The sequence below is a fragment of the Aspergillus sydowii genome (assembly GCF_001890705.1).
Source record: "Aspergillus sydowii CBS 593.65 unplaced genomic scaffold ASPSYscaffold_11, whole genome shotgun sequence".
Classification (NCBI taxonomy): Eukaryota; Fungi; Ascomycota; class Eurotiomycetes; order Eurotiales; family Aspergillaceae; genus Aspergillus; species Aspergillus sydowii.
In genome coordinates, this window is record NW_024467869.1 from 161,733 (window position 1) to 189,538 (window position 27,806).

Sequence of the window (27,806 nt, forward strand, 5' to 3'; positions counted from 1 at the left end):
CAGCGCTGCCCTTGGTCCGTTTTATCCGTCGCGTGTTCAACTCAAATATTGCGACAATTTTACGTAAACTGCAGGCCTGTTTGTTTAGCAGCTGGTCGGCAGTTGGTCAGGTGGATTGCCCCGTCGCCCGTCCTCTGGGGCCCCGGGGAATAATCACGCATCCTGATGAAATACATTAATTAATAGATAAATCGAGTGATTCTCGGTTAGAATGGTCAATTAATCATTATGGTCGGCGAAAAGGGTCTCAAGAGACAGCGCGTTTCTAAAGCGTGCGAGAAATGTCGCCTGCTCAAAGCAAAGGTCAACCCCAGTTCTTGCCACCCTGCTCTGCATAATATTTACATCTCGCAGTGCGATGGACAGCAGCCCGTGTGCGGCCGTTGCACGGGCTACGGATTTACCTGCGTGTGGTCGAGCAGCAGGAGTCGCTCGATCCCGCAGCCAGGGGGGTCCAGGGTCATTGATCAGTCAACGCTGCGGTCGATAGTTGCATCCTACGAGGCGCTGGTCATGAATCTGAAGGAGAGGCTGGACGAGCGTCAACGGTCAGACATAGAGGCGTCGCATGCCTATATCCAAAGCCATCTCCCTCTGCGCTTCTCGTCCAGTAATGAGTCCCAAGTCTCCGAAACGAGCCTTCCCCTGCGCACCCATACATACGTTGGCACTGCCAGCGACACGCACTTCTTCAACACGATCAAACATGCCATGAGCGCAAACTCGGAAACCTCGAAATACCGCACAGACACCGAACGGTACGACCAGCCGGACTCGTTGCGAGGGATCCCCCGAATCCGTAAGCCGCTGAAGCTGCCCTCTGCGAAATTGTGCCATCAGTATCTCGACATCTTCTTCTCTACTATCCATTGCGCATTCCCGTTTCTCAGCCGCTCCACGGTGGAAGAACGACTGGGGAGAATATCCGCCGATGGCGCCAGTGACACGGATCCATCCTGGACTGCGCAATTGAGTATGTCTATGTCCGCCCCAGAGTTGATACCAGGATTGATTTCGAACCTGTCTCTCAAGGCTTCCTCTTCGCTATCGGCGCTTTTTATACCTCTCTCACGGAGTCCGCTCGCCTCGACGAGATATCGCACCAGCAATACTTTGCCCAGGGCCTCCTGTTCTTCGACGAGATGTACAGCAACTCTTCGCTGCAGAATGTTTCCCTGATTTTGACTCAGTGCTTCTATCTCCTGGCCACATGCCAGACAGATCGGTATGACTCCTTGTTATTGTTCCTCATTGATGCTAATGTCTTGCGAAAGAGCCTGGAACATTCTTGGCCTTGCCATCCGCATGGCCCAAAGTCTAGGCTTACACGTAGGAGCATCCCAATGGGGTCATGTCGAGGACATACATCCACAGGTACAGGAAGAACGACGCAGAGTATGGTTCTCACTCTACATCCTAGACCGACTTCTTGCACTGCAGCTGGGTCGTCCTGTTGGGATACAGCAAGCCGACTTCCACGTCGAGCTCCCATCGAGGGCAGAAGACATTCGCTGCGTCAGTTCACAATCTGCAGATGAACCTGGCGTTGCCTCGTCAATGGACTACTTTCTCTCCCTCATCGAGTTCTCCCACATCGTCGGCCGGGTGAACACCGAGCTCTATCAACCAGTTGAAGAGGAGCTATCTTCAAAGAAGCTGCTATTCAGCACCGCGTCTCTCGACTGGGATCTTGTCCAGTGGAAGGACCGTCTTCCGCATCATCTGCGGTTTGACCTTGGACATACTCTCGAGAGATCCCTCGTCTTCCGACGCCAGGTAAGCCGAACTTGAGTGCATACGGATAGAAACTAATCGTGATCCTAGCGGAACATGTTCGCTATCAAATACCACCACCTGCGCGCTCTAATCCACAGGCCGTTCCTATGCATGTCTCATCTGCACCAGAGTAGCCGTCTCTTCGGAGAACTATTCCAACACAACCGCGCCAGAATCGAGGAGGCGGAGCTGATCTGCATCACAGAAGCGCAGGAAATGGCACACCTCTTACACAACATCCCCGATGAACGGAGCCTCGTGCACGATTTCCCCTGGTGGCAGATGATATCGTGCTTGATATGCGCCAGCTCGATCCTGGTCGTTGCAGCGACCTTCTTCGAGCCCAGCCCTGCATCTACATCTTCGGAGCTGCACACAAAGACATTCGACGAAGATGCCGAAACCTGTCTGAAAGTATTCGAAGCCTTGAGCACAAACTCCAAGGCCGCCTTCTGCGCCAAGTCCATGCTGAAAAGTCTGCAGCAGCTAAAAGTGAAATCCAAAGGCACGGATATCCACCTTTGAACAACCAGCTACGTAACCTCTGCTAATCGGTACAGTTCGGCGTGTTGATGAGAGCGAGCCTGCCCAGGCGAGTGTTAGTGTCAAAGGTTCATGCACATCAGGTTCCAGTAAACTGGCGAATCCTCCCGGTGATCTCAACTTGTGGCAGCAGTGGCCGAGCGAAATATCCGACACCATGCAATGGTCTGCGCAGTATCTGGATTTGCCGCAGGACTATCTGCCCAATTTTGAATTCGGGTTGCAGGAGCCTCCTGGCTGGCAGGGACAGCCGGATAATCCTGGACTGTGGCATAGTAATTGCTGAATATCGGGTGTCTGCCTGGTTAGACGTCTTTTCCTGCGTAGATCCTTGTCCGTTGACGTTGGAGTGGGCACCAGCTAAGTTCAATATAACAGGCACCATTGTGATGGTTTTCAGCAAGTACTAGGATCTCTCCATCAGATAATGGTTGGGATAAAGATGCTGATAGGTGAATATACACGGCCTAGTCATATCTACATCCGCTTATCCAGATGGGCGATTCTTGCCCGGAATGCTCTTTCTGTCTCGGCCCTGTTGATCAGTTGCGACATTTATCATATTCACAAATAGCCGGCACACGGCTTCTGCGTAATAGCCAGGGTCAGGGATGCTCCATGCACGGGGTGCCCAAAGGATTTCCTGCTGGCAGTGAAGCTGTTGAGTCAATCCGTCTAACTCTTCAAGAGCCACGACTGAACGTGCCTTGTCGAATGGCAACTCGATACTTCTTCTCTCACTGCATTCCATATAGTCTCATTCATTGTTACAATGAATACATACGACCACAGGGTGTGGAAAACAGGGCTTCCCGTCCGCTCAGCCGTACTTAAGCCACACGCCGGCTGGTTAGTAGTATGGTGGGTGACCACATGCGAATCCCAGCTGTTGTATGTTTTTCTTTTATTTTCTTTTTTGGGGGGGTGCCTGTCTGTACCTGTGCGCAAATTCAAATAGAGATATCGTACAGGAAAACCATGAATCAGAAGTACTCTCCTTCCGACTACCAGAGTAAACACTGTCCGGTCCAAGGCACCAACGATAGTCGGTATCGGCCGCCCTCTCATACAGTCCTTGAGGACAAGGAAGCGAGCAGTGTGTTATTTGACGATTGGAGAAGAAAAGCGTAGATCAACGGACTCCAATTCTTGCAAGACACTGTCAGCTTTGCGAAACTCTCCGTCCCAGCAGCCCTCAATGACCCAACCAAGCCAGATACCCTGTGTGCTTGGTAGAAACCTCCCTCTGGCCAATAGGCCCGGCCGTCGGTCGGAGGGTTATCTTTGAAGAGATCGACTTCGCATTTATTTCCGGTCACGACTTTCGTATATAACTGCCCCAAGGAGACCAATATCAATTCTGGTCGTGTACCCGTTGTCGTCCACAGTCTCCATATTGGAATCCGATGGGAGAAGAGATGCCTCCGCGAAATCGCACATTTTCAGGGACAGATCAGAGTCAAGGAGGAAATTCCGAGTAGCGATATCTGCAACAAGCACGCGCCTATCATGGATATATCCGAGTGTGCGAAACATCTCATGAAGCCAGGCGAGCTGAAGTTGATGAGAAGGTCGAGGTCGGCACTTTGCAAGATACGTCTGGAGATCACCATTAGCCATGTAAGCAAGTTGTGTGGCTTCAGCTGAAAACCCAATGCAATACACAATGCCCTTGGCACGGTCATCCTCAAAGCTTTGCAAGCGACGGTATATCTCTTGTTCACGTCTAACACGTTCAATGTTCATTTCGACGTCATAGTCGGAGCTCCAGAGATATCCCAGCGGAGTTTTGACGGCAACACCATTTTGAAGCAGAACCACTGCAGAGCTTCCACTTCCAAGAACCTGGTCTTGAGAAATCGGATCACCTCGAGTATTTAGAAAGGGTGAGGACATGGCAAAAGAGAAAATGACAGCTCATGTATCAATGGGCTACAGATACTTAAAGAGGAGGATCTATTTAATCACCAGTAAAGTCCTTATAGGGTGAGCATTGTGACCAATACCAGGTCAGACGTGATAGAAACAGCAATAATCGGCGGGGTAGTCGGGCGTGCATCAATCATGGGTCGACATCAGCACCGGCGGGTAATCGAGGGTCAGTGTGGGTTTGCTGTTGCCAACAAGATAACCAGGGGGTTGTTTTGACAGCGAATTATTAGATATTCCCGAGGATATGATAGAGCTTAATGTCCATTCAGATCCACCACTTCCTAATACAGGACAAGCGCAGCCCTAAGTTGTTTACACTGATTGACGCGGCGCCGAACTTCATTGCTGATGGCCTAGCTGATGTGCTGAACACGCGTTACGGCTGCTGATGAGAACCGGCAGGATGTCATTACGCGCAAGGTGCCGTCTTCTTCATAGGGGTTTGCAAACTATCTGGCAGATCAGGTTGTTGCTGGTGTCCAGCGGGCGATCGATGCGCATTCGGATTGAGATGCAATCAGAGACAATCATTATTCGTGTCTTCATGGTGGATTATTGGAGGGAAACTATGTAGTGGCGTAGGAAGTATACGGCATTCACTCATTTTCTTCATCACGTCACGAGGCGTGCTCGCAGCCTGAGCAATGCTGGGGCCTCCTCGGCGTCTATACACGTAGCACGTATACGCCGGGTAGTACCTAAACCTTGCTCACCTCTGGCGTTTGGGTGTCCACATGCACCGTCCCCATAGCCGCCTTTTCAGCCATCTGTTCCACGTGCTGGTCGAGTCCAACATCAGCCCTGGCTTGCGCTAACATTACTGCATCCTCCTCTCCTGTACGGCTCTTGAAGACCCGGTCCATCTCCTCCAACGTAGCGCCCTTTGTCTCGGGAAGGTAAAACCAAACCCAGGCAATTCCGCCAGCCAGGAAGACTGCAAAAAATAGGTAAGTGCCCCAGGCCCAGGCCTCGAACATGGGCGGGACGAAAAAGGCCACCGCAAAGTTGTTCACCTACAGTGTACCGAAGTTAGAAGCCGATAATATGAAGGAGTCCAAACAAACAAGATCGCCTTACCCAGTTACTAGATGCGCCAAAAGCCGCCCCCTTTGATCGAATGGACAAAGGAAAAATTTCCGATACCAGCGTCCAACTCACTGGGCCCCACGTGGCGCCGAACGAACCAGTATAAAGCCAAATACAAACCACAGCGGTCCAACCTCCAACTACATGAGAAGGCCAATCGTGTCGGAATTTTGCAACTATGATGGCTGGAATAACCATAAATATCCACATGGCAATGGACCCGGCAATCAACATTGGCTTTCTACCAACTTTGTCAATGATAAGCATGGCCGGAAGAGTCGACACGAAAAACACCACCCCAGTAACGCCAGTCGCCAGGAGCGCAGTTGTACCGCCAGTGAGACCTAGATCCTCAAATACGTTACTCGCGTAGTAAATAATGGCATCGATACCGGACCATTGTTGAAAAAACATGACGAGCCACGCCGTTGCGACGCGCTTGAAGGCGTCCCATTTCCGAAGGATGTGCCAGTATTGTGCCAGCTCGCGCATTATGACACTCTGCTTCTCCTTCTCTGCGAGATGTGGGAAGTTCTTTGCAAATGCGCGCTGTTCGAACAATGTTTCGGCCTTGATTTCTTTATATTCAATGTCGACCAAGGGGTGATCGGTCGGGAGCTTGCGCAGGTAGGACAAGGTTTTGATAGCTTCCTCGTCTCTACCTTTCTTCACAAGCCACCTTGGGGAGAACGGCAGCCACCATATTCCCATCATCAGTATGGCGGCAGGGATCCCCTGGATGATGGATGGTAGTTGCCAGGCGAGGTTCGACTGGGTTTCGCCGATTCCGCCAATGTGGTTGCTTCCGTATCCACACCAGAAGGACAACATGATGCCCAATATAGTTGCAAATTGGTAGAAGGATACAAGAAAGCCTCGGAGCTCGGAGGACGCCAGTTCGGCATTGTAGAGTGGGCTGTACTCATGAGGAGGGCATGTCAGCCGTGTGCGACCTGGGTACGTGAGATGATGACAAGTTGTACTTACCCAACACCGCTAAACGTGCCAACACCAATTCCAGTGAAGAATCTACCGGCGTAGAGGAGCGAAGGGTTGTGATAGGTTGCGCCAACGTAGAGATAACTGCCGAGCACCACCCAGCAGCAAGCCATGAACATGGTGTACTTTCTCGAGAAGACCTCTCCCAGAATACCTGCGGATAGAGAACCCGTAATTCCACCAAGTTGCAGCACGGATGTCAACCAACCTGTCGCGCTGGAAGACTCGACCACAGACGGAAAGTTATCCTTAAAGCGGTACATGACGAGGGACTGCCCGAGGACGCCCTGCTGGTAACCATATTCAAAACCGCCGAATCTGGTCAAGGTTAATGGAATGCTCGAGGAGGCCATCAGCCCACCGACGACTCACGAGGCAAAGAAGGCGATGACCATCAGCTTTGGGTTATGCAAGAGATGCCGCCATCGGTTGTTGTACAGGGACTTCTTGCGCTCTTCATGGGCAACAACATCGACGGGATCCATGGTTTCGAGTTGCTTCGTGTTAGGAATTAAAGCTGAGCCAGATAATACCTGCGTCGGGGACTGAGGGCCTTTTGACTACCCCGGGAAGGGCACGACAGACGAGCGGGGGCAATGAAGGCAACTAGAAGCGCCATTCGAGTAAGTATATGCCGCATTGGAATGAATGCAATGCAAAGATTGCGTGTCGTGACCATTTCTGACCAAGTCGGCCGGCAATAGAGCCGAATGTAGAGCTGGATATGCGCGTAGAGCTTCCATTTTCAACGGTTTGGCAGCGTCCATGTTAGCGGGAGTCGGCTAGCACAAGGCGTGACAAAGAGGCGCATTATCCAGGCCCAGAATGCCCAAGATCGTCAAATATAGTTTGTGTCGGGGCTTAATCCTTCCTGAATGAGAGACGCCGGGAGTCCCCCGATGCGACTGTCACTCTGTTGCGGAGCCCCGGGTTTCACCACCGCGGGAGAAGAAATTCCCGTTGCGTCTTCCACTCTCCAGTCTTCAGCAGTTAGTGGTAGGCGAATAATACGAATGCACTCGGGGCATTCTCCGCATTCGTGATACTAAGGCTGCTAGCACGGAGTCCGGTGCGGGGCTTCCAGCGCTCGAGTCCACCATTGGCATCTCATGCACGGCTTGAAGAGCAAGGCGTACTTGGCATCCGCCCTTGAGAGATTGATGGTGAGGGGATTGAAAAGGAAGCCCGAGCCCAGACGGTCATCTGCAGAGGACAATGAAACAGGTGCCAGTCCCCACGTGATACTCCTCGATATCATGCTACAGCCAGGCTCTTTGCTCCTTCATCATAGAGTATGCTACCCCACAGTCATTGTGCTCGGGAAAGGGTGGAGGTGGTTACTAACAGGATCATATCACGGAAAGGCCCTTAACTGCCAGTTTGACCAGATCACTCTCGCAAAAGGTATAGACGGGTGTATAATGGCGGGAGAAACGGCTTTTGATTGAAAATGAGACCCAAGAAGCGATAAACCGAAGATCTACGTGACAGAATTGGGAGAATAACATCCAAAACCCTGCGGAGCAGTTGCCATTTGGGCATTGACAAATCGCAATTTGTATTTTCCTATTGTTTGGCGGTGGTCTGGGGAACCGCTAGAGGCAACCGTTAAGGGCGTTGTCGACGAAGTGCAGGGACAAGGGTTAAGTCCTGTTCAAGGCAAATAATGACCTAGGACGATTATCCAAAGGCGCTTGCGATACTAACTGTGTGGCGACGAGGTTCGAAATGGAAGAGTCCAATCATGGGCTACCGATGGCGGCAGCCCTTGACAGACCATCTAGGGTACACAAGCACCACACACAGCAAGTTTTATGGCTGAGCATGCCTCTGCACTGCTCGATATTGCCAGGACATCGAAGTCGCGCGGCCATTCCTACCAGTTTGGTAAGGTCTTCAACGGCTATTGGTGAAACGGATCCTCGGGGAGTCCCTGCTGGAGGACAAAGTTCCAGACTCGACAACATTAAACAGGCGCCGTCTGTATTACAATTGAAACAGAATCCAAAGGGGGTCCATGAATTGCAAACAAACGGCGAACCATGCGGATTCTAGAGAAGCCCAAGGTTGCATTTCTAAAAAGAATAGTCGCCAAAAACGATCTCACTCCGATTTCTCGCTTTGACGCACGCATTCTGATCGGCCATCCAGCGTCTGTATCCTGGCAATGGCCTTTTCCTCTCGGGTTGTTTGTACTAGGATCGCGGTAGTCCAGAGTGCCAGTGCAATTGAACAGCCGATCATCGCCCACATTCCCCGGGTAAAGCGTGGCGCCAGGTCAGCCGAGTAGAATATAATGCTCCACCAGGCATTGACGGCATTGTTACCCAGGTTCATGCTAGCAATAACAACAGAACGCTGGCGAGCATCTCGGGATCGCATGGCGTCATTGGCCCAGGCAAAAAATGTTGCTTGACATGCATAAACTGCGCCTGCCCAGTAATAAGCACCGAATACAGTTGCGGTGGAATCAAACCGCGCTAGAATAAGGGCAGACGTCGCAACTCCAGTAATTCCGATAAAGTAGCCAACAACGTATCGTTTGCCGCCGAGGAAATCCGTCAGAGTTGCCCAGAACAACGTCGAGACAATTCCCACGGCAGGAACGCCAGTGGGATAGTTATTAAGTTGAGGTATCGAGTATTTGATTGTGGGGTGTGCCTTCATGTAAAGCGCCAAAAGGGTGTTTGACGAAAACGATTCCGTCTCCCCCGCGATCACCCAAAGGATGACAAACCCCCACCAATACCAGGTAGTAAATAGTTCTTTCAAGAATGCTTTGTTGATTGGGGCGCGGTCGGCATTTACCGTCGGCAGTCTGGAGACGGCCAATGCACGTTCAGATGGAGTGAGATACGGAGCTCTCGTGGTTGTCGGCGTATCCGGAAAGAGGAACAACCCATATATTGCAATTGGAAGGGTGATCAAGCCGTCGATCTGGATCAGTTAGCACTGTAACACTGCCAAGGGGCTGCTTCATAGTAAGAGAAGCGTGCATTACAAAATTACTCACTATGAATAGCCATCGCCAGCCCGACAGACCTGCTGCACCATCCAACGATGAATGGATTCCTGTTTGGATGAAGCCGCCAAACATGGTGCCAGCCAGGCCACTCGCGGTGAAAATTCCGCTCCTTTTCCCCAACTCACGCTCGGTATACCATGACCCTAGGATGTAATGGGTCCCTGAAAAGGTGCTTGCCTCAGCCAACCCTAGAAAGAACCGGATGGCCATGATCCCTTGGGGGTTGTGCACCGCGGCTGTAATCATCGTCAACCCGCCCCACAAGAGGACCATGGATGGGAAGAAGACCCGAGGTGGCAGGTATGTTAGTGCCAGATTCGACGGCACCTGGCCGAGGATATAGCCCACGGTAAAGATGGTGTTGATGACAGTGAGCTGGTTGCCTTTGAAGGCCAGCTCCTCCTCCATGCCCGAAACATACGCATTGGTCAGGTTGGAGCGGTCAAGGTAGTTGAAAAAATAGGTGATACAACAGAATGAGAGGATGAAAAAGTCAATCTTGACGAGCAGCCTCTTTTCGGGGTCCTTGATCCACCACATTGTGCGTCAAACACGGTGAGACCGCGAGTTCAAGTCGGGGTTGAGAGGGAGAGTTAAAACCGGGGTCACGACATTATTTCAGGCGGGGGGCTACCGAGATCCGATGATGCAACGGCGATACGACCTCGACGATCCCAGGATATCAGTACGGAATAAGCAATGGGAATCAGCGTAAACAGTTGGAGTGAGGAAAATCTGCCTCGAAGTGGAAATTCCGGGGAGCAAATCATGTTCTGCCTGAGGCAACAAACTCACCCAATCGGAACATCACGTGCGCCTCTTTCAATTTTTGGGCTACCACCATCTCGCTCTTTTTCTCTTTCTCTCTTGCTCTGTCACTCGCTCGGTCTTTCAGTCCCTGAGCTATATCCCCTATACTATGCGGCCCTCCTTCCGCTCTCCCTTTGATGTCGCCGCCACTGGAGCCTCGGGTTCCTCTCTACTAGCCGCAGACCCACGACCCTGCGCCTCGCCCGCCTTGCAACTGCCCGACCGCAGCCGCGGATGAAGCCCTTCAAGCTACCCTGGAGGGTCGGCCCCAGCTCGGCCAAAGACGCCCTATCGATAACCAGTGGGAAATGCTACCAGGATTACCTAGCCTCGGAACCCACTCACTTCAACTTCTTCTCCTCGCAGCTGGATTCTTGCGTGGAAGCCTCGACCATCGATGGTCTGAAAGCACTCTACGACCCGCTTTGCCCCTTGTTGGAGGATGGAACATACCCTGGACTGTGGTGGTTGGACGTAACGGCGCCCTCGGAAGACGATATCGAGACACTCTCGCGCATCTTTAACCTCCACCCGCTCACAACGGAGGATATCAAAATACGGGAGAACCGTGAGAAGATCGAAGCCTTCGGTCCGTACTACTTCTTGTCTCTCAGACCGGCTCTCCAGGTCGAGACTCAGGGGGTAGCGCGGACATCTACTGTCAACGTTTATGCTGTCGTGTTCCGCAATGGGGTGCTCAGTTTCTCAATGGGGGCCAATCCCCATGTCGGCCATGTCCGAAACCGTATTAAAGAACATCAGAGTCAGCTATCGCTGACCAGTGACTGGATATGCTATGCACTTATGTAAGTTCTGTTGGCGTGGTCGTAAGTTCTTTACTAAATTTTCCGCAGCGACGACATTGTCGACGGTTTCGCTCCTTTTATCAACCAGGTAGAGAGCGGGGTGGAAGCGATGGAAGACAATGTTTCCATCACCCGGCCGGACGACATTGGCTTGGCACTTCAGCAAATATATAAATGCCGGAAAGAGGTTCTCCACATCCGACAATTACTGAACGACAAGACGGACGTGATTCGGTGCTTCGCCCGCCACTGTGAGGGATTTGGGGCCTCCTCGTCGCAGGTGACACTGTATCTCAGCGACATCCAGGATCACGTCCTGACTATGATAGTGAACTTGGATGCAGCGGAACAAATGCTGTCGCGTGGTCAGTCCAAGTATCTAAGCCAACTATCCTTCGACTCCACTCGGTTGCGGAACCAGATAATGCACGCGCTGGGTCGCTTGACTATGATTGCGGGAATCATCGTACCTTGCCAGTTCGTGACCGGTCTCTTTGGAATGAACGTGACTATTCCAGGAGAGGATAAAAATACACTAGCTGGGTGGTTCAGTATTCTCGGGATACTCCTCGCGCTGATTGTCCTCTTCGTTACTATCGCTCGTAGACTACGCCTTCTCTAATTCCTCTGAGGATGGGAAGGACTTCTTGGATGGCGGTGTACTTGGATCGTGAACAGTTAACTAGTTCCTAAGGAACTCTATCTACATCAATATACCCGCATTTATAAGCCACATTGTATTCATTGATTCTAAACCATTCTTTCAAACAGCTGGCCAGTATGAATATGAATCTTGAATCAGGTTTGTCAGTCCGGCCGCGTGATGAACCTGTTTGTGTTAGGGATGTGGAATATATATATATATATCCACGGCGATAGAACAACTGCCGATGTACTCGATATTCTCCCTTCATTAGATTATCACCGAAACTGCTCCATTACTATGTTTTAAATTACTGGGAAAAATAAACTTCACGAGGCTCTCCTTCTTCTCCGCCATAGAATCGAATTGTCTCGGCAGATCTGGTGAAGCGGCCATGCAAATCTAAATTCTGATACATAGTTTGTTATAGCGTACTTCACACTGGGGCTGACTCGGCGCCACGGCCAATAACAAAAAATAGCAGCACGAGGACCCGCCGATCGTGTCTGTGATAATTGGGCCAGAAGCCTTTAGACCCGATTTTGCGTTCGCTGGTTGGACACTGGGTTTGTGCCTGAAGCTCTGAACTGGCACCGCCGGTGACAGCAACTGTCGGCAATAATAACCATAAAGCACCAAGCCCCCTGATCCAGACTCCTCATCTCATATTCCAGAAAAATGAGCCTTACACCCTTGGATGTGGGAGTTCAACGCTTCCTGGAATTCACAGTGACGCTTGTGTTCCCAGAAGTATACTCCACAGGGCAGCTTGACGCAGCGACCCAGGCTTTGCTCTCAGAGTGGCCCACACTTGGCTCACGGCTTAATTCACTGGTATTTCCCTCGAGTATGCCTGTTAATACCTATACTGATAGTCACCACAGCGAACTGACCTCATCCCAAGCGAACCCGACAACCCACCCAATATCTACCGAGGAAAGTTGGTTGACAAGAGCCTGGAGGATGTCATCGACATTTCCAAACCGAAGCAGGCGGGGGACGATATCAAGAAGCTCGATAAACTCTTCAAGTTCTCCAATAGCCTGAAGAAAGCGCTGCGCGGGCAGGTCTTCCAGGTTCGTGCGCTGTTGTTACAAAACGCCACGGTCATCCGATTTGTATTCCAACATCCATTATGCGATGCAACTGGTGCGTATGTCGCTTCCATCGTCAAGGCATACTCTAACAATAGCAGGCGGATATACGATTGTGGAAGCATACTGCAACATTCTCAGCGGAAACAAGGTCCCAGATGTATCATTTATGAGAACCCCCCTGAGACTGTACGATGGAACCACGCAAGAAGCGACAAATGAAAAGAACACACAGACGACAGCGGAGGTTATCAATCGAACTCGCGAATTATTTACCTGGAGCTGGCGAGCCCTACTCAAAAAAGGCGTTAAACTGGCCGCGCGAGACGTGCTGCATCCCAAACGAGTCGATAACACGCTGTACATTCCAGGAAAACAGATAAGAGTCTGGAAAGAAGAAGCTCAAAGGCAAAACATCAGCGTCACTGATCATGATCTCCTTACGGCATTCATCTATCAGGTATGTAGTCCATGTCGTTCAGGCATACGATAAGTTGTAACATCTACAGTCCGCGTACGAGCAATCCCTGCCTCAAGACTACTCCATGATATTCGGTATCCGACGACAACTCCAGAACCAGACACCAATGCACAACTCTTGCTTAGTGCTCCCAATCAACATTGACTGCCTTCATGACAGCAATCAATCAAACCCCGCGGCGCTCCCCAAGATAGCAGCCGAAGTGCGACGCACCATCCATCAAGCCCGACAGCCAGAGTGTCTTTCGAAGCTGCTGCAATTCCATGCAAACCCAAGTGCACAGCCCATGATCCCGCGGTGGATTGGACGCAAAGCCTGTCAAGTGTCAGTGACCTCGTGGACCGATTTGCCGTTCTTTGACCTGGACACGCGGGGGACGACGCCCAGCTTTGTGTTTGGGGAGCTGGACTTGTGGGGGCTTTTGAAGATGTTTGGACTTTCTATGGACGACATCATTATAACCTGGAAAGGTCAAGCAGCAGAAGAGGGTGGACACGAGGGTTATTGGATTCGGGGGAGGCTGAATAGGGTCGTGTGGGAGAGAATGGCCGAAGCCATTGGCAAATAGAGAAGTACCGAGCATATTAGACCGAGATGGCTTGTCATCAAACCTAATGCATCTAAATACAAAGTCAAATATTCCAACTATGCAGGGGTCTAGATAGTAAAGCTCCCTGTCAACCGAATATCACGACTCGAGCTGCCCACATAAACTCGGAATGCTCCCTCAGGTACAACCCATTTCTGTCGAACGACGTCCCAGTAGCTGATATCTCGCCGGGTAAGTTCGAATACCGCCAGGCCGCTCTCACCAGGGGCAAGGCTTAGCTTGTCGAATCCTCGGAGCTGCCTCGGCGGCGTCCACGGGGCCGAGTCGGGGTAACCGATGTACAGCTGGGCAACCTCGGCGCCGGTGACCTTGCCGGTGTTGTTCACATAGGCACTGACTGTTCCAACTGAAGCGAAGAGATCAGATGGACCGCCGACAACAGTCTCACCGGTGGTTGGACCGGGTGTTGCGGTGACAGTAGTCGCAAGAGTTGAGTAATTGAATGTGGTATACGCTATCAACAAGTTAGTCGCATCCTCGAAGCCACTCAAGGGACGTACACAAGCCAAATCCAAACTCGTATCGTGGCTGGATCCCATTCTGATCGAAATGCCGGTAGTCGATGAACAGGCCCTCAGAGAAGTTATCAGTCAACTCTGTGGTCCACGATGCACCGTAGTCTTTTTCAGATTTGCCAATTGTATAGGGCAGCTTCCCACTGGGCGAGGCGTCACCAAACAAGACATCTACGAGGCCGTGTCCGCTTTCCTGGCCAGGCAGACCAGCCCAGACGATGCCGACGACGTTGGGCTCTGCGAGGATCGTCTCGAGGGTGACCGGACCGACGCTGTGGACGACGACAATCGTGGGCGTATTTGTTCGAGCGACAGCCTGGACTAGGGCGTTCCCATTGTGCCATGGGTCGAGGTTGTTGCGATCACCGGCGTGGCCTTCGACTGTAATGTACCTATTGCGGTGTTAACCCTGCAGTACAGAGGGTGAAAAAGAGCGCGCACCCTTCGCCAGAGTCCGAAGTGATAAAAACAATGGCAGTTTCAGCAGAAGCAGCAGCAGAAGCGCCAGCTGAAGCATCATCGGTAGTACTAGTGACGATGTTCGTGCCTGCTGAGAGTTTCTCCTTGATAGCATCCAGAGGGGCAACGAGATACTAGGTGAATCAGTATATTTTCATCAAGGTTCAAGACTAAACATACCGGATATTCGGCGGTTCCACTGCCCCAGCCTTGGGCAAGAGTTCCAGTATTGCAGCCCCGGTCTGTACACGCGTTGGCGCCGTCTGGATTGACAATTGCATCAGAGCCAATAATTGCAAGGCTTTTAGGTCTGCCCAGGGGCAGGCTGTGGTTGTTATTCTTCAGCAACACGATCGAGTCTCGCGCAATCTTCCGTGCAAGATCGCCATGCTCAGGCGTCGTCACATTAACAGACGCCGCGCCCCCGTCCCAGCTACTAAATGCGACTTCAGGATAGCCCTTGTCCTGGCCGAGCAGATACCACGATGCGATCACCCGGATTACCATATCATCAAGGCGCGCCTGGGGGACGGAACCATTTGAAACCGCGGCAGCCAAGTTATCCCCCCAGTATATGCTACCGGGTGGCTGGTTGAAGTCAGAGCCTGGCATAGTCATATCGAGGCCTTCTACTGCGCTCTTGACTGTGCTATGCTGTGCATTCCAATCGGAGAGGACATGGCCTTTAAACCCTAGTTCTCCTTTGAGCAGACCGTTCAGGATGGCATCGTTCTCGCAGGCCCAAGTCCCGTTGACTTTGTTATACGAGCACATAACAGAGGCGACATTTGCCTTGACGGCATCATAGAACGGCCACAGATACAACTCATGCATTGTCCGGTCATCGGCAACGGAGCTAATAGTCTCGCGGTTATGCTCTTGCTCATTGAGAATGAAGTGCTGTCATAATTAGCGTTGAACAAACCAATCTTCTTGCAGAGAATACCTTCGCACAGGCCTGCACACCACTGCCCTGCATGCCCTGAACAGCCTCGGCCGTCGCAATCCCCATAAGATACGGATCGTTCGAGAAACCCTCCCAGTTCCTACCGGCACTGGGGATCTTGCCTAGAGCACCAAGCGCAGGCCCAAGCTGGACATGCACACCGAGCGCCTTGGACTGCTCACCCATTGCAGCTCCACGAGCGCGAATAAGCTCGCGATCCCATGTCGCACCGGCATTGATTCCAGCGGGGAACACAGTAACGGGATTCGCAAAGCGCACGCTCAACGGTCCGTCCTGGAGACACAGTGACGGGTAGGAAATCGACTCGGGCTTGTACGTGTTCCCGACACAGGGGCCCTGCATCCAGGTCACGCCGGTTACGATACCGACCTTTTCATCCTGACTTAGGGCTGCGAGGTCTGTTGCTGCTTTCTGGTACGCTTCATCCCACGTTATGGCCTGTCCAGCGGCAAGTGTAGCCGCCAGGAAGACAGTCGAAACCGTCGAAGTAAGCGAACGCATAGCTAAAGACAGTCTCAGCACAAACGCAAAGTTGGTACCCCGCGGGCTCCTTACAGGGGGCAATGGCTCATTTTAATAGCTATGCTCCGAGGGAATGTGCGGCGTGCACCGGCCGGGCCTGGATCGTCACGGCAATGCGCCCAAGTAGCTGAGGCTTGGCTGGACATTCTCCGTGTCTTGTCGCATACAGAATGAGCAGAAAAGAAGCGGGCAGTATTATGGTTGGCTAGAATTAACATGGGGAGAGACAGGGAATAGGCAGGGAGAGGAAGAACCCGATGGGATCAGGCTGTTTTGATTTCCTCCGCCTTGGCTGTAGATCGCATTCTATCTGACTCGCGGGGTTCTACGACCCAAGACTCTCCAAGACTATAAATTGGAGTAAGTTGCTGGCTATTGTTGCTCCCTTGCGTTAAAAGCAAACTTTGTGTAACAAGTAAAGGGCGTTGGCAGACAGAAAGGGAGCGCGATCTCGCCCGCCGAAGCGAACTATACCCCTGTACAGGGGCGGGATATCCAAAACGGTTATTATTAAAGTGGGCTGTTCCTGCAGGCTAATACCATGGGGCGGGGCGATCCTTGTTCATATTCCGGCTTTTCTGCCTACTCGCCCAGCACCTTCTCGACCACCCTCGCATGCTGGAGGAAGACTTCATCCTTCAGCCGCCTGCCTACCAACTGCACATGGCAGGGTGCTCCTTCGACCTCCTCGGGGTTGTCTAGTCCTATTAGCATTTTTTGTCAGGAATGGAAAAGTGAAACCTACACTCAGGAGTATACGCCACGTCGCGCACAAACTCGGCATCAGCAGCTCGATTAGCGTGTCCGAATGGGATTACACAAGCAGGGTACTGCAGAAGTTTAGCATAAATCTTCGGAATATTCCAAGCAGAGGGAGCGCATACATCCACCATATTCCAGATAACCGTGTAGACAGTATTGCCGTATGTATCGTTGAGAGGCGCGCAGCTTTGGTAGCCGGGGCCCAAAACCACGTCAACGCCGCTTTTTAACCAGGCCTGCCGCATTTTTGCTGCAACTTGTGCCTTGGCGATATTCAAATCATATAGCTGGCGCAAGGTGGGCTCGGTATCGGTGATCTCAAGATTGTATATCGTACTAAGCGACGGAACGTACGGTTCACCCCCGTTGGCCACATTGCGCAACGGCGTGCGGTCCGGATCCATATTGAAAAAGCGGAAGGCTAGGTCGCAAGCATCTGCCAGAGACGGAATCGCATCTAAAGAGAGATTTACAATTCGATGACCAGAGGCGGCAAGCTTGCGAGTCGCGGTGTCTATAGTCCGCTGCATACAAGGATGGAGAGGAAAAGCGGGATCCTCGGGCAAGACTCCGATAGTGAGCGACGATTCTAGCTTCGGTGGCTCAATGTATGGGAATCCAAGAGAATTGTCGTCCAGATTCTCCGGATGGGACGATACGACCGTTTTGAAGAACAACTCTGCATCGCGCACGGAGGTGCAAAGAGGCCCAGTTGCGACTGCGATGCCTCCGGCAAGGCCAATCCGTCCAGGTGGTGTTTGACCGGCAAATGGGAGTCTCCCAACAGAGGGCTTGAATCCCTGAATGCCGCAGCACAGCGATGGAATGCGGAGCGAGCCCGCGACATCAGTCCCGGCGCCCAGAATAGACCCCCGCATTGCTATCAAAGCACCCTCGCCGCCGCAACTACCCCCGGCTGTCAAGTTTCGTCCGTACGGGTTGCGAGTCCGGCCAAAGACATTCGTATGGGAGTCGGCAGTCATCATTGTTTGGGGTAGATGAGTCTTCACATAGATAACCGCACCAGCGTCCATCAAGATATTCACCATCGGGCTGTTGAACGTAAGTGCAGGTCGGTCCAGGAACGAAACATAGCCGAGCGTAGACTGGACCCCGATGACATTGTAAGAGTCCTTCAGGCTAATAGGAATGCCATGAAGAGGGCCAGTAAGCACCCCCGTCTCCGCATATTGACGGTCAAGTTCCTTCGCTCGCTCGAGGGCCTGGTCGAAGAATATCTCCGTCAGACAGCGCGTGAGCTGCTGGGCAATAGCCGCCCGTTTGCAAAACGCCTTTGCGACGTCGTATGCGCTGATCTCGCCGGTTCTAAGGCGTGCAAGCAAAGCGGTGGCATCTGAGGTTTCTGTTATGTCGAGCTCTCGCTCGGTCAGGATACCGGTTTGGCGGGGAATATCAAGGATATTGTCCTGCGAGGAAGCCTTTTCCAACAGCTCAGGCTTAACCCGCCACTCTGGGGGGATTTTGGCTGTGAGTTCGTCTCGTTTGCGCTGTGCCTTCTGCTGCCAGTCCATTGTTAGACGTTTACACGAAGCCAGACTGGCGGAGTAGCGAGCCTACCTGCGTGCTTATATACGCTCCATCGGCGATTTATCACAGGTGACGCAGACATCGGGCAGAGTAACGTCTGTCGTTCGGTGTTGATACCAATCCAGCATCCCCGACCAGTCAGAGCCAGGATATCGGTCTATTAGGCACTTGTGCATGTGTTATGCATTCACTTATCCAGACAGCTGAGCAACGCGGGGTTCGCCGACCGACATTGTCGGATCCCGAACCTTGCTTGGCATAAGGGCGGATAGCATTGCTTCCATTAATGAAATATGTTGGCTAGTGTAGCACGGTTCAACAATGAACCGAAAAATCTCCAGGGAGCATGGTTTGTTTGTTTGAAGATGTTTTATTGTGTTGTCATTGATCGAGGGCCGGGGGCTCGCAACACCTTCCCGAAGTGGACTAGTTCATCCTCGGCTCTTCTACATTCACAGATACGGAGTACACTCAACAAAATGACTCAGTCAATGAGACATGGTAACTAACTATTCAACTGGGGTATTTACATAATTCATAACGAAATCTCAGTAATGAGTACATCTAAAACCAAGGCAGGTACGCCGTGTTCACATAATCAATATTCTCCTCCGGACACTCGATGCGGTCTTTGCAGGTGCCAAAGATGCGGTCCCACAACCGCGTCTGCTTGCCGTAGTTCCCACTCGACTTCCATCCGTGGCGGTGGTGAAGGTCGTGGTCTTCGATAATGAGCTCAGCGTTCAAGAGTCGCAGCGCCCAGCTCAGGGTATTTGGGGGGATTGCCACGATGCGCAATCCACTGTGGCCAGCCAGCTCGGCGTAGACCACGTACATGTGACAAATCCACCACTCGTAAAATCCCATCGGCATGCCCATGAATTTCATCGAGAAATATGTCATCAGCGGGATACCGGCAATGTCGAATAGCTCCTGCTCGAGATCGGCGTACAGGGTAAGGAGCGGGTTGGGGTGCTTGGTCAGGTGGTGGGTTCGGTGGTATTTCCAAAGTCCGCCAACTTCGTGCATCAGGCGGTGGTACCAGTAGAACCAGAAGTCGAGAATGATTCCATAAAGACCAGCCTCCAAAGGCAGCCACCACCAGTTGATCGTGGAAGGAGCCTGGCTCTGCCGGTATGCCAGAAACACGGTGAAGACCGGACGGAAAGTCGACGTCGAAATCAGAGAACGAGCCACCTTCGCAACACCCACGTCTGGTACTCCATCACGCTCATGGGTGTCACCGTCGAGGAAACCCGTCTGGTGGCCGACGCGGCGCAGTACGTGCAGCTCGTGGATAGCGATCAGCTTGAAAGCAAGGCTGTAGAAGATGACAGCACCGAGCGCGGTCAGGTTGTTGCCAGTATAGGATGTGTAGACATGGTGAATAATGAGTGGAATGATGGCGTGCGTAATCACCCATCGGTGCTGCTGGAACTCAGGCAGGTATGGCACCTTGTCGGTTTTCTGGTGGACCGGGAAGTCCTTGTCAAGAACGCTGGGATGGATGTCGAGAATTTCGTACAGCCAGTGATGCAAACCCCACTGGCTTTTGTCTGACCTTCGCCAAGTGGACTTCATCGAGTCCTTGGGGTTTCGTTGAACGCTCATTATGGACAAACGGTTTTGTGCGGGTTGTCGTAGATCTGGGCGACTCGAGTTGAATGCGGGAACTTGGGGGATTATTATACCCACGACCCAGAGCCCCAGTGAATATCAGATTGCCCCAACGTCGGCTGTGATTTGGCCGCATGTGATATTCATTGTAAGAGTGGTTCGCTGGGTCACCAAAGAAAAGTCCCAGTGAACGTGAAGGAGAGCGCCACTAATCCCCGCGGGCTGTGCAGATCCTCCAAAGAGGGTGCCTGGTGGCCCACAGAACTGGTTAGGGGGGAAATTAGGGCGAACATGATGAGATCAGCCCATCGCTCTAGACTCGCAGAGGTCGCCCTTTTCGTATATCGCACGTCGCCACGGCGTCGACATGGACTGGTCGCCCCGGATTATCTCAACGTCGTCCCTCCTGGGTCTCTCACCCCGCAAGCCGCCGCCCTCGACGCGACCTCCAGATCAGGTCACTGCGACCCTCACTCAACCCATTATCCTCGTTATCCTCGTTATCCTCGTCCTGTGCGCTCGATAAATGGCATCGGGCCCTTGAATCAACAATATCGGGTCGGCTTCGACGGGAGAGTGGCCTGTGATCCCGTGGGCCACATGAAGGGCATTGACGTCGCCTCGGCGCGCTCTGTGAAGATTTCTCATCAGTCCGAATCAACCCACAAAAAGGTTTGCTCTGGCTGGTGCCTGAATATGCGCGAACCGAGATCTAAACGTCCCTGCCTGACCTCTGGGAGTCTGGGTTATCGAGATCTACCGAGACGCGACGATCTGCCGGGTGCTTGACGAGTGATGAATCGATGACAGGCTGGAGTCTGGACAGAAGAGGAAAGGCTGGGCCAAATTGCGCACGCCGCGATGGGTTCGTACTCCGAATCAAAACAACACCGGCGAGAAGGTCGCAAGGATGAGCTGGTGTTGTGGACTCGTGGTGTTATGATTGTGCTACGCATGGCTGAGTCATCCACATCTTCGTCTTTCTATATCCACCACTCCTTCGTGCATGCGCCAACACGCCATCTCAAGCAATCTCTTCGGCTGAGAAATGAGGTAGCCTGTTGTCATTGTCTATCAATTGCAGCTGCCTATTGGGCCGCGATCTCGAAGAATGGCGCAACCCGGAATGACTCAATCCTGAGATTCACCCCATTGATAGACGGTGCACTGGACTTCTGGACTACTGCTCTGGATCCAACTGGCGGACCCTGGCTTAACGTTCGGTACATCCAACGGCCATTGCGGTCACGCTTACAACGAGCCTCGTCTACGCGTTTTGCGAAGGAATAACCTCTCCTTCCAGGTGTGTAACAGGCGCTCCCAAATATCGGTTACAATTGCGGATCCGACATCAATGCGATTTTCTGATTCCTGGCGCGGGTCAATATGGGATTGTCTCGAGGCTCCGGCCCATTGTAACGTGCTGTATTTTCGCCAATCAGGCGGGTACAGCAACAGGAGGACTCGCTTGAATGGTACAAGGGATGCTCCAGGCACCGGGGTTTTGCCTTTCGGATTTTGTTGGGACGAGGTGTGTTATCGGATGAAGCAAACCATTGTGCCTCTCATGTGTTCGGGCTCGCTTCGGGTGGTTGACTACTTGTCAATACTACTGGCATCTCGACTCGCAGAGGTTTCTCTTTTGGGAATAGCGCGGCCAAAGGGCATTGGGAATAGCGCGGCCAAAGGGCATTGGTGCACGCGAAGAACATTCCATTCCTGCCAGCATTCTGGTCTGAGAGTCGTCGGTGTAACATCTTCACATGGCCCGGCAGATCCGTCAGAATCCCAACGGTTTGGCTGGTTTGTAATTGTTATCAGATGGACCTGCATGTGGCGACTGTCCGGCTCGTCCTGCTAACTACCTGGTGCAGTATATGAACACATCCAATCCAGACTTCTAATATAATAATAGCACTACCGCGTCCCATGACCATTTCGTAACATAAACATCATGATGCGTCCAAATCCTCCCTCCCATCCTGCCAAGTCGAACAATTTGCACAACGTAGCGCCTATAGAATCCATCAACATTACCAACCCCAAATAGCAGAAACAACAGTATGAGCTCACCTGTTCACTAATCCACTTGCGGCAGTACTTACACTTGATCTGCCGCTTAATGATCTTATCATGCGAGACGACCATGTACAACTGCGCCAGCGCATACAAGGTCAAGCTGATACCGAGAAAGTTGATAACTTTTTCCAGAAAGATGCTGTAACCATCAATTATTGAGCGCCAGTAATTTCGATTATGGCAGGAAGGGGAAACGCGCACCCATACGCCAAAACAAGCGCCCCGTCGTCCCGCGCCTGCTCCAGGGTGTTATACCCCGTCCCCTCATGATAATGCGGGCCCTTGGACAGAATCGCAAACTTCTCATCCATATTCCTCATAATAAACGGCAGAAGCGAAACGACGGGGAGAACAACGTCCGAAATAAACGAGTTGACGACGCCCGTGAAGGCCTGCGCGATGCTACAACTGTTAGTCCGTAATACATTATATAGATACTATCAAGCCGCAACTGCATCTGCAAGTAAAAAGAATAAAGAATAAAGAATAAAGAAATGGATCTCTACATCAAACCGAGCGCGACTTCGAGGACGTTGTCGCGTGCTGCGAAGTCGATGAATCCCTCCCAGGCACGGTGGACGTGTTCTCTGGCGTCGTGGCTGACGCGCCTGATTGTTTCGGTGCTATCTCCAAGGCCGCGCATTCTGTCTATAATATTAACAAAGACTTGATAGCGATGAATGTTGAGAGAAGCGAGTTGAGAGCGATGAGGGTGCGGGGATGACGTTTTAAGTTGGAGATCATCAACAACACGTCACGCGGTTATATATCCTGGACAGAACAGCGTCAAAGCAATGATATTGGGCGAGTGCTATATATTGTTTGCAAATACGCCATTTCAAGCTGTTGTACCTTTTCGTAGTGTAGTAGCATGAGTATATGTTGTGCTGTAAGATATATATTTACAGATTTGCCATCCTACCAGGGAGTGTTGAGTGTTGGAAAGGGAGAAGCTTAGAATTGGTTCCTAAGGTTCTGATAATAAGACCTCTCGTAACAGCACTGATTCATAACAGGCAGTTTCTTTAGACAAAACAGGGATTTTGTGAAATAATGCGTGGAATCCCATGATGCCTTGGTTTCTTCTACGAAGGTAATTATAACTAACAAGCACTAATGACAGACTATACTTAATATAGAAAGAGAGCACGATGATCACACAAAGCCATACTAGATTATGGCTAGCAGATGATAAATTTATAGAGCCTATGCCATGTAAAATAAAGATCCCGAATATTCATGCCGTTAAGTAAGATTATACTACAGTATATCAAATTACATCAACATCAGTATATTATCAATGTATTTAGCTGTCCCGACTGTGATTAAGAATATTATATATCACTTCTTCAAATAGCTCAACGCAGCAACACACAAGGCATCCACACCAACGCCCATCGTCGGCTGAATGACCGGCGCAAACAGCGCAGAATGATTCCCAGCAATTTCCTCCGTCGTGCCCTTGACCTTGGCCTCATCCCACAGCTTCTCGTCAATCCCGCCCAGAAACCAAAAGCTACACGGGATATCCCGACACGTCGCCAGAGTCGAAAAATCCTCACTAACATTCGTCCTCGGCGTATCCCCATCAAAGGCCTCTCCAAAATACTCCGCAAACTCCGTCTTCAGCCTCGCCGCAAGCGCATCCTCATTAACCGTCGGCGGAAAGCGCCGCGTGGGCGTGAGAATCGGCTTCTTCGGCGATCCACTAGCCATACACTCCGCTTCGACAATCCTCTTCACAGAGGCAATAATCTTGTCGCGCGTCTCGAGCTTCACACTCCGGAAATCAATCCCGATCTCCGCGCGGTCCGCAATGATATTCTCCGTCTGACCAGCCTGCAGACTCCCCACCGTCAAAACGCCCAGGTCTGACGGATCCACCTCGCGACTGACAATACCCTGCAGTCTGACAACAATATGCGCAGCCAGCAGCACCGGGTCAATAGTATGATGCGGCAACGAGCCATGCCCGCCGCGCCCAAAGACCGTAATCTTCATACTATCCGCCGCAGCCATGATCGTCCCGAAGCGGGACCCGACTGTGCCCGCGCGCAGCCGCATAACGTGCTGCCCAAAGGCATAGTCCGGGACGGGGATCTTATCGTAAAGGCCGTCATCAACCATCGCCTGGGCACCGGCGCCGCGCTCCTCGTTCGGTTGGAAGAGGACGATCAGGGTCCCCGACCAGCTGGCGCGGAGGTGGACGAGTTTCTCGGCTGCGGCGAGCAGGCATGTAATATGCATATCGTGTCCGCAGGCGTGCATGACGGGCTTCTCGACGCCGTCGGCATCGCGCATTGTGACGGTGCTGGCGTAGGGGAGGCCGGTGATTTCTTTCACTGGGAGGGCGTCCATGTCTGCCCGGAGGAGAACGGTCTTGCCGGGCCCATTCCTGAGGACGCCGGCGAGACCGAAGCCGCCGATGTTGGTGTGGATGTCGAAGGCATTTAGTTCGGATAACTTGGCCGCGATGGTTTGAGAGGTGGACTCCTCTTGCAGCGAGAGCTCCGGGTGGGCATGGAAGTGCCTGTAGAGGTCCTCATAGGGCGCCAAGTCCAGCGACGCCGACCTCAGGATGTCGGATACTGCAGTCTGTGTCATTTTCAGGGGCTGTGTAAGATGTAGTAGAGATGTTGCTTCCCGTGGAAAGACGCCAACCCCGCGGTGGGGCGATGACTCACAGTATGTTGCATACGGCTTACATTTATGCTGTATTAACTGTTGTCTGCTTACGGTCTACATGCTAATGCTTGATACGCTGGTGATAGGGCTCAGTAACAGTGAATTTGTAATAGAATGGCTAGCTGAGGCTACTACGGCCAATAATGCTCTCTGCAACATTCCCCCCGGCCATCTTGATTACCCAGCCTGCACTCTGGCGGACCTCCACGAACAACCGCAGTTGTTCCTTTGGAAAGAGTGTAACATAATTATCAGACCAAAAGACCGGAGCCAGTTCCTCGCCATTCGGATCCTGCGCAGTCAACCGCAGAAAGAACGCTGGGATATCGCCCGTGTTCTCCAGTTGAACTTCTACATGGGTCAATGTAGGCGTTGGTCGATCGAGTACAGAGACAGTCGTCTTCACTGTAGCAGGGGAAAGCTTATTCAAAGCCGTCAAATTCGCGTACGATGTTACTGGAGTCGTGTACCAGGTTGATGCGTCCCAGTCGAGGGCGTCAACATGCGCAGTTACCCAGTAGACATTGCGACTGATAGTCGTGTTGAAGCTATCAGAAAGGACCAGGCGCAAGAAGGCAACGTCATCTAGCTTGATTTTTGCAATCTCGGGAATTGACATGACTTCCTTGGATGAAGTTGGTGCTGTTTCATCTGTCACTTCACGATGGACCAGCGTCGTCCCATTGGTATCAATGAGATCTGCAGTGACTCGGCGAACACCTTTAGACTGCAAAGAATGGTTTATAAGGTAAACAGTGTTTGCCTCATAGTCTAGTGCAACATGTTCTTGTCGTGCGCCGACTTTGGCTCCGAAATATGCACCTGCTGGCTGAAGATAGTAGTCGAAAAGTTGCCAGTGTAGGCTGGGCCACGCGCTGTTGAGCATCCAGTAGATTACACCGGTCGCTGGATGAGACGCGTTTTGGCGTGCTGCGAAGGCTTCGAACTCGGCCCTGGTTGCTTCATAGTCCATGACCTGGGCTTTCAGCACATAGTCTTCTAGGCCACTCGGTCGGCCATATCGTTCCTCCAACGCCTTGTTGTAGATTGTGCGGTTATGGAAAACACTGCCTGCGGGAGAGAGATGATAGTGCCCAGCACTGGTATTCGTCCAGAGGGTTTTCAGGTCGGCAGGAGACAAGAAGCGATGCAGACTACTGAGCTCAGGTGTGCCAACACCGGCGCCTTGCTCAGAGCCGAAGCCAAAGGCTGCACCAACCTTGCTGCCATACCAGTAGTTCGGAGGTACCCAGGCGTAAGGACCTTCCATCTTCATCCCCGAGGGCGGGAGTTGACTTGGGTGACCACGGCTGCTGGCTGAGGCAATAACAGGGTTTGGCCAGTTCATGCGACGAAGAGCTGTCATGTACATTGTTGTCGCACGTTCGTCGGGCCAATAGTCGGAGCCAACAAGGAATGCCAGCATGGAAGGATGTGGTTGCATCATTTCTGCTTCGTGGAGCATCGACACATACCCAATATCGTAGTCTTCGTCGCGCCATTTGACGCCTTGGGCGTCGTCGTTGTAGGTCCAGCCCTCCCACTTGTCACAACATTCCCATCCAGCGATTAGCATGATACCCATGCGGTCTGCTAAGTCATACAACTCAGGATGCTCTTGCTTGCCTTCCAGCCGCACGGTATTGAGCCCCATGTCGAGCGTATAGCGGAATACCGTCTCGAGACGCCGCAGATCAAACCGTAGCAGCAGGTCTGGGGCGTATCCACCTCCTCGAACGTGAAATGGGTGACCGTTTACCGTAAACTCATTCTCGCCATGATCATTGAGTGAGGATCCGACGCTGCGGAGGGCGAAGTTTGTAGGTGCGCTCTGGTCGGAGAGAGAGTTTGTCGACAGTGAAACACTCAACTGCACCTGATATAAAGGCTGTGGCCCCCAAGCAGCCGGCCACCAGACCTTGATTTGTGCGGTTCCTAGAATTGCATCCAGGCTGACAGTTGAATTGGAACGCGGCGGGAGCTTCACCCGCTTAGAGAGAGCAATGGTCTGCGGACTATCTGGCAGGCGAATCACGCCATGCAGTGTAGCATCCTGGGCCTCCGTTCCATAGTTTACCAGATCTGTCCTGATTGTGACGTTGACGGCGAGAGGCTCTTGTGTATCATGGCTGAAGTTGGTGGAAACTCGGGGAGGCGAAAGCGAGACAGGCCCAATGAGTTTGAGCTCCACGGCCCTCCAGACGCCCATGCCCATGTCAGGAGGATACGGACTCCAGTCCGCCCAGCCGACTGCTAGGTCCTTTAGGTAGTCTGTTGGATACGCTTGGATGAGCAGCGCGTTGACACCGGGGTGAACGAGAGCCGTGATGTCGTACGAGCGACCGGCATAGGCGCCATTCTGGATATCACTGGAGACAACCAGTTTGCCGTTCAAGAACATATCAGCCTTGGAGCTGACCCCGTGGATGTAAAGGACGAGGCGCTGGCCTGCAGCCAACGGTGGGACCGGGAACTCCTCGCGATACAACCACGGAACTCGAAAGTCTGACTCGTTGAGATTGGACAGGTGGTCAGAGTAAAAGAGGTCGGAGTCATTGTAAACGCCGGCTTCAACGAGCCCACCGAGGACTGTGGCCCTGTGGCCGATGCGATACCATGACGAGACGTCTGCCCCGGGGAGAGACAGCTCGGTCAGGTTGCCCTGGACATGGCGCGTCGACTGGAGGTTCCAGCCGGGTATGGTCAAGCGGTCGCCGGTGTTCTGCAGCGCCATGGCGATGCCCAGGAGATAGAAGAGAATCAGTGGAAACATGCTGTGCTGGACAAGAGGATGTTGACTGAGAGGATATGGAAGGAGGACGGTGCTGCGATGGAGAGCAGGGAACT

General features: G+C 52.2%; 13 protein-coding genes across 13 annotated transcripts; 5 read left to right on the forward strand and 8 right to left on the reverse strand.

The window, feature by feature from the left end:
• The first annotated feature begins 21 nt into the window (after positions 1 to 21).
• On the forward strand, positions 22 to 2,834 carry ASPSYDRAFT_409762 (uncharacterized protein). Its single transcript, XM_040846189.1, has 7 exons — positions 22 to 303; positions 355 to 973; positions 1,033 to 1,225; positions 1,275 to 1,776; positions 1,825 to 2,281; positions 2,337 to 2,722; positions 2,791 to 2,834. The coding sequence occupies exons 1-6, from the start codon at positions 229 to 231 to the stop codon at positions 2,603 to 2,605; spliced, it is 2,115 nt and encodes a 704-aa protein (XP_040699228.1). The 5' UTR covers positions 22 to 228; the 3' UTR covers positions 2,606 to 2,722; positions 2,791 to 2,834.
• A 790-nt stretch (positions 2,835 to 3,624) lies between these two features.
• ASPSYDRAFT_92559 (uncharacterized protein) lies at positions 3,625 to 4,215 on the reverse strand (the record flags this gene model as incomplete). The annotated part of the gene is made up of 1 exon (XM_040852699.1): positions 3,625 to 4,215. One exon carries the CDS (start codon positions 4,213 to 4,215, stop codon positions 3,625 to 3,627), a length of 591 nt encoding a protein of 196 aa, XP_040699229.1.
• A 367-nt stretch (positions 4,216 to 4,582) lies between these two features.
• ASPSYDRAFT_409357 (sugar porter family MFS transporter) lies at positions 4,583 to 7,133 on the reverse strand. Its single transcript, XM_040846185.1, has 4 exons — positions 6,709 to 7,133; positions 6,325 to 6,654; positions 5,329 to 6,253; positions 4,583 to 5,264 (listed from the first exon to the last, which is right to left on the reverse strand). The coding sequence occupies exons 1-4, from the start codon at positions 6,819 to 6,821 to the stop codon at positions 4,950 to 4,952; spliced, it is 1,683 nt and encodes a 560-aa protein (XP_040699230.1). The 5' UTR covers positions 6,822 to 7,133; the 3' UTR covers positions 4,583 to 4,949.
• A 1,306-nt stretch (positions 7,134 to 8,439) lies between these two features.
• Positions 8,440 to 9,901, reverse strand: ASPSYDRAFT_158028 (putative MFS pantothenate transporter; the record flags this gene model as incomplete). The annotated part of the gene is made up of 2 exons (XM_040842694.1): positions 8,440 to 9,273; positions 9,350 to 9,901. The coding sequence occupies 2 exons, from the start codon at positions 9,899 to 9,901 to the stop codon at positions 8,440 to 8,442; spliced, it is 1,386 nt and encodes a 461-aa protein (XP_040699231.1).
• Positions 9,902 to 10,239: 338 nt separating this feature from the next.
• On the forward strand, positions 10,240 to 11,956 carry ASPSYDRAFT_48620 (magnesium transporter CorA family protein). Its single transcript, XM_040847664.1, has 2 exons — positions 10,240 to 10,977; positions 11,026 to 11,956. The coding sequence occupies exons 1-2, from the start codon at positions 10,406 to 10,408 to the stop codon at positions 11,597 to 11,599; spliced, it is 1,146 nt and encodes a 381-aa protein (XP_040699232.1). The 5' UTR covers positions 10,240 to 10,405; the 3' UTR covers positions 11,600 to 11,956.
• Positions 11,957 to 12,298: 342 nt separating this feature from the next.
• Positions 12,299 to 13,763, forward strand: ASPSYDRAFT_92563 (uncharacterized protein; the record flags this gene model as incomplete). Its single annotated transcript, XM_040852700.1, has 4 exons — positions 12,299 to 12,454; positions 12,505 to 12,769; positions 12,816 to 13,174; positions 13,224 to 13,763. 4 exons carry the CDS (start codon positions 12,299 to 12,301, stop codon positions 13,761 to 13,763), a joined length of 1,320 nt encoding a protein of 439 aa, XP_040699233.1.
• An 89-nt stretch (positions 13,764 to 13,852) lies between these two features.
• Positions 13,853 to 16,247, reverse strand: ASPSYDRAFT_157922 (beta-glucosidase; the record flags this gene model as incomplete). The annotated part of the gene is made up of 5 exons (XM_040842684.1): positions 13,853 to 14,259; positions 14,306 to 14,712; positions 14,762 to 14,913; positions 14,960 to 15,679; positions 15,726 to 16,247. The coding sequence occupies 5 exons, from the start codon at positions 16,245 to 16,247 to the stop codon at positions 13,853 to 13,855; spliced, it is 2,208 nt and encodes a 735-aa protein (XP_040699234.1).
• Positions 16,248 to 16,850: 603 nt separating this feature from the next.
• ASPSYDRAFT_158656 (uncharacterized protein) lies at positions 16,851 to 18,562 on the reverse strand (the record flags this gene model as incomplete). Its single annotated transcript, XM_040842745.1, has 3 exons — positions 16,851 to 16,966; positions 17,014 to 17,098; positions 17,153 to 18,562. The coding sequence occupies 3 exons, from the start codon at positions 18,560 to 18,562 to the stop codon at positions 16,851 to 16,853; spliced, it is 1,611 nt and encodes a 536-aa protein (XP_040699235.1).
• Positions 18,563 to 19,142: 580 nt separating this feature from the next.
• On the reverse strand, positions 19,143 to 20,189 carry ASPSYDRAFT_157891 (sterol desaturase family protein; the record flags this gene model as incomplete). The annotated part of the gene is made up of 1 exon (XM_040842677.1): positions 19,143 to 20,189. One exon carries the CDS (start codon positions 20,187 to 20,189, stop codon positions 19,143 to 19,145), a length of 1,047 nt encoding a protein of 348 aa, XP_040699236.1.
• A 297-nt stretch (positions 20,190 to 20,486) lies between these two features.
• Positions 20,487 to 20,984, forward strand: ASPSYDRAFT_34360 (uncharacterized protein; the record flags this gene model as incomplete). The annotated part of the gene is made up of 1 exon (XM_040845233.1): positions 20,487 to 20,984. One exon carries the CDS (start codon positions 20,487 to 20,489, stop codon positions 20,982 to 20,984), a length of 498 nt encoding a protein of 165 aa, XP_040699237.1.
• Positions 20,985 to 21,266: 282 nt separating this feature from the next.
• ASPSYDRAFT_410521 (uncharacterized protein) lies at positions 21,267 to 22,167 on the forward strand. The gene has a single exon (XM_040846200.1). The coding sequence runs from the start codon at positions 21,550 to 21,552 to the stop codon at positions 22,054 to 22,056; it is 507 nt and encodes a 168-aa protein (XP_040699238.1). The 5' UTR covers positions 21,267 to 21,549; the 3' UTR covers positions 22,057 to 22,167.
• ASPSYDRAFT_92567 (MscL family protein) lies at positions 22,148 to 22,917 on the reverse strand (the record flags this gene model as incomplete). The annotated part of the gene is made up of 4 exons (XM_040852701.1): positions 22,148 to 22,210; positions 22,269 to 22,413; positions 22,476 to 22,676; positions 22,781 to 22,917. The coding sequence occupies 4 exons, from the start codon at positions 22,915 to 22,917 to the stop codon at positions 22,148 to 22,150; spliced, it is 546 nt and encodes a 181-aa protein (XP_040699239.1).
• Positions 22,918 to 23,580: 663 nt separating this feature from the next.
• On the reverse strand, positions 23,581 to 27,693 carry ASPSYDRAFT_60405 (uncharacterized protein; the record flags this gene model as incomplete). Its single annotated transcript, XM_040849850.1, has 3 exons — positions 23,581 to 23,593; positions 23,620 to 24,887; positions 25,225 to 27,693. The coding sequence occupies 3 exons, from the start codon at positions 27,691 to 27,693 to the stop codon at positions 23,581 to 23,583; spliced, it is 3,750 nt and encodes a 1,249-aa protein (XP_040699240.1).
• Between the last annotated feature and the right edge of the window lie 113 nt (positions 27,694 to 27,806).